Source organism: Pyricularia pennisetigena, assembly GCF_004337985.1.
Source record: "Pyricularia pennisetigena strain Br36 chromosome 4 map unlocalized Pyricularia_pennisetigena_Br36_Scf_6, whole genome shotgun sequence".
In the NCBI taxonomy this organism is placed as follows: domain Eukaryota; kingdom Fungi; phylum Ascomycota; class Sordariomycetes; order Magnaporthales; family Pyriculariaceae; genus Pyricularia; species Pyricularia pennisetigena.
Genome location: NW_021940918.1, coordinates 41,197 through 51,335, shown reverse-complemented (window position 1 = coordinate 51,335; position 10,139 = coordinate 41,197). Strand labels below are relative to the sequence as shown.

The window sequence follows — 10,139 nt, the reverse complement described above, 5'->3', positions numbered from 1 at the left end:
CCTCTTTTAATCCCAATCTTGGTGAACCAAGCTTTCGGCTGACTTGGGGTCTAGAACTAAAACCTCGTCTTGGAATATTCACATACCCGGGATACGCTAGCTAGTATTTTCCCCTTTCCCCTGCAGTGTTGGGTCTGGGTCTTGTGCAAGCCGCCTACAGTTCTATCGGATGATAATAATATCACTAGCTCTTTTATATGTCTGTGGTAGCTTGGAAATCTCTACATATAGCCTGCCGAGACAGCTCAGTGGTTTCAATTACGGGAGCTCCTAGGCAAAAGTCGGTTGTGTATCAACCAGAGCAAAGCAAGAGAGCCTGTCAATGATGCCGTTGAGTTTGTCAAGATAGGTGGCCAATCTGTAAATACTTGGTGTGTAAAGTATCAAGCCAATGGTAGTCAAGTCCACGCTAGTCTGCTGAAATGCGGAGTGCCCACAGCACATTGCGTCACCGCGTCGCAAGCTCTCCCAAATAGTCTCGACCAAAGCACAATGAATTCTATCACATGAATGGGAGGTGGTAAGCCAGCTAACTGCATCTACTGTTGGTGCTTACATGTCTTGTTATTGGTAGTTCGTATGTCTTTTTTTTTTTCGGGGGAGAGAGAGAAAAAGAAAGAAAAAAAATATTGCTATGCTGTCATCTGAAGCGCATACTTCTAATTAGCCCTACCAACTAAACTTGGACTGATGCACCATTGGATTTTGGTGGATCAAAATCCTGATGCAGAACGGGGCTGGTGCTTTGCGTTGCGTTGCGCTGGCCTACAAAATCAACGGCGGCCGCGCGCTCTCACTTGTTCAATCGCTTGTCTAAGATGGGACTCGTTTCCTGTGCCGGTCTTCTTCTCATATGGTCTTATGACGGCTTCACCCGACAACAAAACAGCCTTTCGCGCTTTGGTCACACGCTTTTGCTACTTTACCGTCGCCACTCGGGTGTCCAAAGTACCTCACCTAGCAACGTTGAGCCCTTATGCAGATCCGGTGATGTATGATAATCGCCTTTTGCTACCTAGACTGTCGACCTACCTAACCAGCCTGCGAATAAGACGTCCACAATCGTCTATTTGACTGTGCGGGCGATGCTACTGAAACGTGCCTCCTCCATCAACCATTTTCTTTACTGTCATCTCTCTCATACCAGCGTCTGCGAGTCCATAGATAAAATACTTTTTCATACTTGGCTGCGTGGACGCGTGTGCCTTAACACAGCAGCCGTGACTGGCACAGACAACAGAAAATGGCCGAAGACAACTCATCTGTGCCGGTACACGCGGACGCTGGGCAGGCGGAGCTTCTTCCGACCCCTCCAAAAAGCCCACGTCCAGCTGCGCGCCAAGAGGTTGCTTGGACTAATCCCAAGGCCAGCGGCTCGTCCGAATCGAGACATGAATATCTCGAGTCTTTGATACTGCCATCGAGAGAAGAGTTTAATCGGATAGCGTCCATCCAGAATGACCGCGAGTATGAAATCACGCGCATGTCTTGCGAGCACAAGCGCTCAGCGACTGGTTCAAAATCACCAACCCAAAGGTCAACAACACCTGCTGCCAATAACCCCGGACGGCCAGTTGTCGAGGAATCAACCGCGGGGAGCCGGCCTACCATTATCGATGACATCCTTCTCACGCGTGCTGCCACTCTGATTCAGAGGACGTACCGTGGCTACCGCACACGGAGGCAGATGTCCGGGCTTAACATTGATGCAGACAAAAGATGGGCGCATGCTCTGCGCGAGGCACGCTTCCGTGAGATCACCAAGCCACGACCACGCTCCTGGTCTCTCGAGGCGGATGGCGGTGTCGGTCCTGCGAATCCGCAGAATGTTGATGCCAGTGAACGTTCGGCCGCCGCCAGGCGAAATTGGAGGAAAGCAGCGATCGTTGCGAGAAGGGCTGGCTGGGATGAAGATTCGCCCTCGGCTTCCAGCTCGGACGAGTCGATTGTGTCTCTGCGGAGTAACATGGACGAGGAGGAGCGCGATGCTGCCAGAAGGCGGAGAGAGGAATCGAGGGCTAGGATGAAAAAAGCGGCCCAGACAATGGGATTGCAATATTTTCTGGAAATGGTGGACCAAAAGCACCGATATGGCTCGAATCTGCGGGCATATCACGAGGAGTGGAAGAAATCAGACACCCACGAGAACTTCTTCTACTGGCTAGACTTTGGCGAGGGAAGCAACCTCGATATGGAGGCGTGTCCCCGCGACCGACTGGAAAGGGAGCAAGTCCGATACCTCAGTCGAGAAGAAAGGCAATACTACCTGGTCAAAATCGACGCCGATGGGCGGCTCTGCTGGGCAAAGAACGGTGCCAGGATAGACACCACAGAGGATTGGAAGGATTCGATAAAAGGCATCGTGCCCAGGGACGATACTACCCCAGCCTACAGCCCAACACTTGGACAGGCCGCCCGGGACCCGGGCCGTAGTAGCACAGGCAGCGTGAGTAGTGGGGGCTCTGATTCTCGGGCGTCGGATTCTGAGCTTGAGGCAGCACGCGCGGCCAAATATGCGAATCCAACCCTCGACGAGGCTAAGGGCATCAAGAAGGTTAGCCATGTTTCAGCGGCCACTATATTCAACAAGATGCTGCGTAAGTCTGTCAGGAAGAACACGTGGATATTTGTTGCCGACACATCATTCAGGCTGTACGTCGGTATTAAGGACTCTGGTGCTTTCCAGCACTCGTCTTTTCTCCAAGGCGGCCGAATCTCAGCCGCTGGGCTGATCAAGATCAAAAACGGGAGACTCAAATCATTGTCGCCCCTTAGTGGACACTATCGTCCTCCTGCTGCCAATTTCCGGGCCTTTGTCAAGTCATTAAAGGATATGGGCGTCGACATGGCCCACGTATCAATCAGCAAAAGCTATGCGGTTCTCGTTGGCCTGGAAGTATATGTGCGCACGAGGCAAAAGAGCAAACGCTTTGTCCAGAAGCTGGTCCACGGAAAGGACAAGATCGTCGCGCCAGATGAGGTTGCTAAAAGACGCGAAGCTGAGAAGGACAACAGTCAAAGTGCGGCCCGAGAGAGGGAGGTGCTTGAGCGAGAGGCTATGATGAGGCGGGAGGACAAGACGGGTGTCCGAATGCTAAGAAAACTTGGGGTCCAGCCTAGGCTCGATCGTGCAAGCGACCAGGAGCCAGAATCCCGGGATCGTGTTAAAGGAGGAGATGCGATGTTGCAGGCGGGGTGTGACAATAAGGGTTAGCACGGAAAGCAGCATGACATCGGCGTTCCATTTTAGACTGTTCTCTGGACAGTTTTAGTCTACTAATTTCTATATCGTGCTGTCAGTTCGTTCAATAGATACCCCTGTTTCTTTCTTTTTTTTTTTTTTTTTTCACATCTGTGTTTGCCCAACTACAATTTACCATAGACTTTTTGTCAAAGACACACGGGAATAGACGATGTTCCTCATCGATAATATCTGATGCATCTAACATTACTAATATTCTAATGCAGCAATCCAGGGGGTTGGAGCACGTAGGCATACATGTCTAGGAATTGGAATTCGCTATGCAGAAACACGTACAATAAATAATGACTGTAAAGATGAAACCATACACGAAGTATCAGACGCCAGGCACCATGCTGAAAATAAAAGAAAAAGGTAAAAAACCAATGAAACCGAGGATAAGCCAATATGAAAATATACGGGCAACAGACAGTTCAGTCTCAGCACAACACCCAAGCCGGAGACGACAGTGGTGCTCAGCTGTGTTCGCCGAAACGAGCCGCATTCACCCTTATGTCTAGCGTTGGCTCAGCAAGACGAGAGAAGGGTTTGTTTGGCCATAAAAAAAGGAGAAAAAAGAAAGAAAATCATCGGAGCCAATCGTTGTTAACAAGTGCTGGGCCCTGACCGCAATCGTCCCAGCCACGGGGACCACCGCCAGTCGGTATACAGTCCCAGCCCTGCAAGCTTCTTCGACTTGACAGACCATGGCCAGGACAGGGTCCGTGATGTGACAGGCCAGAATGATTGCTCTTGTCATACGTTGTTTGTACCGCTGAAGCCGTGGTTCTGAACCTCTCCAGGTCAGCCTCCATCTCCCTCAAATGTAGGACGCCGTGACCAGCCCAGTCGTCCAAGACTGACGCGATCTTGATGAAGCCGGCAGTATGGCCGCCACATTCTCTAGCACGATGACCACAGCATACGAACAAGTAACAGTGGATGAGCTCGTGGATAAAGGTCGAGATCAGGAGCCTGCGGCTGAATAGGCCGCCGTTGGTGCCCCTAAGTATTGGCGACGACAGAACGATTAGTGCCTCGTATCCGCCGGCTGGCCGCTTCCGCATAGCTGTCGTGCCGATTATGTCCGTCTCATACTTGCAACTTGTGCTGATGCTGGCCCCAGACCAATCCCACGACACGCGGTTGGTTAGGCGACCAGCAAAGAACATTTCATTGGTGGCCGAAAATACGCTCGCTAGGACGGCATCGTCGAGCTCAAAGTCCGGATCGTGGGCACCGTTTACAAATAGTGGCGATGATGGCCTCGGCGTGATCAAAGTTCTCAGTATGCGTTCGTATGTGGAGTCGGGGTATCTATGGAAGAAGTCGGTCGTGTACTCGACAACACATCGAGCGGCTTCCGCGTCGGAGACAAGGTCGAGGTCGGTGTCGTCCGTATGCTCCAAAGCCCACGATGAGAAGGAAGCGGCGGCTATTGAGCGGCCCGAGGATGTTCGCTCGAGTGGCACCGCCGTCGGTGGTCTATTGTATACCTGACGAGGCGGTGAAGGGGTTGGTGCTCGGACAAAGAAGACGTGCTGTTCGCCCGGGACTGGCGTCCACACAGACTGCACCGGAATCCCGAAGCTCGTCACTTCTTGTGTACATCTCCGCCCACGAGGCGGCTGATCCAAACCCATTCCCCTGTCGCATGCATCAACATACCATGTTGACAACTCGTTCCTTTCCTCCTCCAGGAAATAGGTGAAATGTGTAGGGTTTTGGATGGGCTCAGCACGATCCCGATGTGCGCCAGCCCCTCTGCATGCCAGCCAATGTGCCATGGGTCATAGTCGGGTGCTGGTAGGGACAGGACAGGAACAGCGAGGCCCCTCGTGAGTCAACCTGACTTGTGAATATTTCAATCTGCCTAATGTGATGAACGGTCGGAGCCCCGCGAAGTGACACCACCATACGCAACACCACGGATGGTAGCCTCACTTCGAAGATCTTGTCCGAGACGGAAGGAGGACAAAGCGGAATGTGAAAATGGATGGGTTGGGACGTGCCCGCTTTCCGTCAAAGTAATTTACATTTCGGGGGGGCCTGCATCGCAAATCCGCTGCATCTGCCTGGAGTGGCCACCCAAGCCACGACAGTATGGAATGGCCCAATCGCAGAGTAGATAGCCTAATGTGGAGTTTCTACCTCCATCTGACCACGTACAATAGAACCGACCTCCGGCGCCCTGGTCGACAGCTTCCAAGCTTTCTAGGAGAAAACAAGGCTGCCTGATTGGAAACGGAGAGCTTTTCCGCGTCTTCCATGTGCCGGGGTGGCTTGCTTGGCCTGAGCGGTGTACGAGAAAAAAAAAAAAAAAACCATGAGGGGCAAACATGAAGACGCAGGAGAGGCAAGAGAAATAAACAAGGCAGGGTCATGAATGGATGACTGAAGCTCCTTGCAGTCAATTTTCCCTCCGTGACCACGAAGCTTGGTTCGCCTAGTGAGCCCATCTTGCCAAGAAAAGCAATCATGATTCAGTGTCGTGACGACCGACTTTTGTCTTTTGAGGAGCGATGTGGGTTGCAATAGATCGCTAGGCGACGCCGACATGCTTCAGTCCGACTACACCGCACGTTTAAACAATCGCCTAGTTGCATCGCGGGCATCACGATTCATCTGTTTTCTTAGTGTCTACGCCAATGGAGATTTGGCTGCTCTTTCAATGATAGGTGTTGGGATAAAGTATGTCCTTGCAGTGGAGATTATTCGGCTCTCTTATCCCCATATATTATTGAGTAGGGGGCTATTGACTTTTATTGGGAATCGGTTCATCCACAGACAGTAGTCTCAGTGCTCAGACTAGACCCCCCTGCTCCGCAGTGGGGACCGAGCGGTCCATATACGTTTCAGCCACATGGTTTTTCGACCAATTACATTGGCCGAAAAGATCGCGTTCGTTCTAGTTTGAGGATATTTTGTCGCATTTCGCCGTTTATAACGGTATTATTAATAATATACCTAATATTACGATATCGCTGATAATTATTTTATTAATATAAGGATAATTTGTAGTATTTTACCGTTTATAGCGGGTATATATAATATATTCGCATTATAATAGCAAAAGAAAATGGTGTAACTATAATATATAATTAAATATTTGAATAAAAAAACAGATAAAAATTATAAAAATATATAGTAATTTGCGTTGAATTAATTGGAGTTTGTTGATTATTTGAATGCCGGCCGCGTTTTAATAGCTACTGTATATGGAAAGATATTAAAATATTAAATAAAATTTGTAATTTTTCATTATATTTAATTTTTATTTTAAATTATGGTATATAATAGTAATTTTAATTGAAATTACAGTTTTTAAAGCTTAGTAAACCTAACACTGCAAAGTGCATGCAATTATCGATTAAAATAAAAGTTTTATTAATATTTTTATATAAATTAACAATTTGTTAAAAAATTAAATAATTTACGCAAATATTGGTAAAATGAAAATATTTTTAATTGATACATTCTTTTATAAATTTGTTAATAAATTTTAAACAAGTTTTTTTTTATAAATTTTATTCAATTAAATAAAGCAAAAAATATAAAAATAACACAAATTTAGCATTTTTTATTATAAAAAATGAAAAGGGCCGGTATTGTAAATTGGGTTTTACGTCAACGTTTATTTATATACACAATCCACTTTTACAAATTTTGGTTTTATTAATGTTAAAATTGGTAAAAATGTAAAAACATTTTAATTGCAAAATATATATAAAATTGGATACACTTTACCTATCCGCATATTTAACGGCTAAAATAATAAAATAAACGTACAAAAGTGTAATGTTATATTAAATATATATATGCCACCCCCCACGTGCAAAAACCACAAAATTTGGCTGCAAAACAAAAATAATATAAAATTAATTAAATAAAGCAAAAAAATTTATAAAATACACATTTAGCATTTTTTTTTATTAAACAATTTTTAAACCCGATGTTATAGGCAGGATTGGATTTGGACGTTTGTTTATATACGTAATCGGACTTCTGAAGTTTTGGTTTTATTATCGTTAAAATTGGTAAAAATATAAACGAGTTTCAATTGTAAATTATATACAAAAAAGTATATATTTTGCCTATCCGTCTATTTAACTGTTTATATAATTTAATATATGCACCAAAATTTAGTATAACGATATATAAATATATACGACCCTCCACGTGCAAAAATTATAGTATTTGGTCAAAAATTAAAAATAATATTAAAAGAAATCGAAAATCGAAAAAAAATCGAAAAAACAGTACCGCTATAAACGGATTAAAGGCAAGTGGTATCGAATTCGGCCATTATAATAGATAATAAAATAAATCGAATTGCTGCTAATAGCGGTATTAAACGTTATTTTTAACGATAATTTATTTTTTCAATATTATGCGTGGTTATGGAATAATAAAGGAATTTCGGTTAAAAAAAGGCCAAAAATACCGCCATAAACGGCGAAAATCGACAAATTATCCTCAAACCTGAACCAAAACGTTCTTTGGATGGACCCACAAATACATTGCAAAACCGCAATTAAGCCACGAAGTGGAGCGAAGCGAACGGAGTGGATCAATTGTGGAGCTTTGGGCTTTAGGGATAAGCCCTGAGACTAGCTTATGGCGGGTATTTGTTAGTTTCAGTGTTCGGACTAGACCCCCCTGCTTCGCAGTGGGGACCAAGCGTTGTATGTACCTTTTAGCCACATGGTTTTTCGACCAATTATATTGGCCGAAAAGAACGCGCTCGTTCTAATTTGAGGACAATTTGTCGCATTTCGCCGTTTATGGCGGTACGCCGGTACCATTAACGACAATTTGTCGTTTTTCGCCGTTTATAGCGGGATTACCAACGATAATTTGTCGTATTTCGCCGTTTATAACGGGTTTATACATTGTATTCGCACTATAATAGAAAAAAAACAATGTAACCATAGTATGCAATTAAATAGTCGAATAGAAAATGAAATAAAGATCCTAAAAATATAAAATAACTTGCGTTGGATTATTTGGAATTTGGTCATTCTTTCACTAAAAGCCTAGTCTCAGGGCTCATCCCTGAAGCCCAGAGCTCCACAATTGAGCGTGGCTCAATTGCGGCTTTGCAATGTACTTGTGGGTCCATCCAAAGAACGCTCTGGTTCAGGTCTGAGGACAACTTGTCGATTTTCGCCGTTCATGGCGGTATTTTTGGCCTTTTTGCGACCGACACTCCCTTATTATTCCACAACCACGCAAAATATCGAAAAAAGAAAATATCGTTGAAAATAGGAATTGTTAAACCTTTTTTATAAATCCAAAACTTTTTGCACCCGGTACGCCAATTAAAAGTTGGATATAGCCCGCCCTTAATCCGTTTATAGCGGTACTGTTTTTTCGATTTTTTTTTCGATTTTTGATTTTTTTTAATATTATTTTTAATTTTTGACCAAATTTTATACTTTTTGCACGTGGAGGGTCGTATATATGTATATATCGTTATAAGAAATTTTGGTGCTTTTATCGGATTATATAAGCAGTTAAATAAGCGGATAAGCAAAGTATATACTTTTTTATATATAATTTACAATCGAAATTCGTTTATATTTTTACCAGTTTTAACGATAATAAAACCAAAACTTCCAAAATTCGATTACGTATATAAACAAACGTCCAAATCCAATCGTACCTACAATATCGGCTTTGAAAACTGTTTAATAAAAACAAATGGTAAATGTGTATTTTATAAATCTTTTTGCTTTATTTAATTAATTTTATATTATTTTTGTTTTGCAGCAGAATTTCGTGGTTTTTGCACGTGGGGGGTGGCATATATATACTTAATATAATATCACATTTTTGCACGTATACCTAATTATATAAGCCCTTAAATATGCGGATAGGTAAGGTATATCCAATTTCATATATATTTTACCATCGAAATGTTTTTACATTTTTACCAATTCTAACATTAATAAAACCAAAATTTGAGAAAGTAGACTATATATATAAATAAACGTTAACGTTAACCCCGATTTGCAATACCGGCCCTTCTTATGTTTTTATATAAAACAATGCTAAATTTGTGTTTTTTTGTATTTTTTGCTTTATTTAATTGAATAAAATTTATAAAAAAAGAACTTATATAGAATCTACTAGCAAATTGATTAAAGAATATATAAAGTGAAAATATTTTCATTTTACCAATATTTGCGTAAATTATTTAATTTTTTAACAAATTGTTAATTTATATAAGAATATTAATAAAACTTTTGTTTCAATCGATAATTGTATGCACTTTGCAGTATTAGGTTTACTAAGGTATAAAGGCTGTAAACTAAATTAAAATAATTATTGCATACCATTATTTAAAACAAGAATTAAATATAATAAAAAATTACAAATTTTATTTAATATTTTAATATCTTTCCAAATACAGTAGCTATAAAGACGCGGCCGGCATTCAAATACTCAGCAAACTCCAATAAATCTAACGCAAATTACTATATATTTTTATAATCTTTATTTATTTTTTTATACGAATATTTAATTGTATATTATGGGTACACTATTTTCTTTTACCATTATAATGCGAATATATTGCATTTACCCGCTACAAACGGCAAAATACCACAAATTATGCTTATATTAATAAAATAATCATAAGCGATATCGTAATATTAAATATATTATTAAAAATACCGTTATAAACGGAGAAATGCGACAAATTATCGTTGGTGGTACCGCCATGAACGGCGAAATGCGACAAATTATCGTTGGTGGTACCGCCATGAACGGCGAAATGCGACAAGATGTCCTCAGACTAGAACGAGCGCGATCTTTTCGGCCAATGTAATTGGTCGAAAAACCATGTGGCTGAAAGGTACATGGTGTAAAAAGGAAGGTTATGTGATAAATTGTG

The 10,139-nt window shown here is 42.4% G+C and overlaps 2 protein-coding genes across 2 annotated transcripts; one reads left to right on the top strand and one right to left on the bottom strand.

Annotated features, from left to right (window-relative positions):
* Positions 1-1,243: 1,243 nt before the first annotated feature.
* Positions 1,244-3,214, top strand: PpBr36_05576 (uncharacterized protein; the record flags this gene model as incomplete). The annotated part of the gene is made up of 1 exon (XM_029892729.1): positions 1,244-3,214. One exon carries the CDS (start codon positions 1,244-1,246, stop codon positions 3,212-3,214), a length of 1,971 nt encoding a protein of 656 aa, XP_029745645.1.
* A 614-nt stretch (positions 3,215-3,828) lies between these two features.
* Positions 3,829-5,028, bottom strand: PpBr36_05574 (uncharacterized protein; the record flags this gene model as incomplete). Its single annotated transcript, XM_029892728.1, has 1 exon — positions 3,829-5,028. The coding sequence occupies one exon, from the start codon at positions 5,026-5,028 to the stop codon at positions 3,829-3,831; it is 1,200 nt and encodes a 399-aa protein (XP_029745643.1).
* Between the last annotated feature and the right edge of the window lie 5,111 nt (positions 5,029-10,139).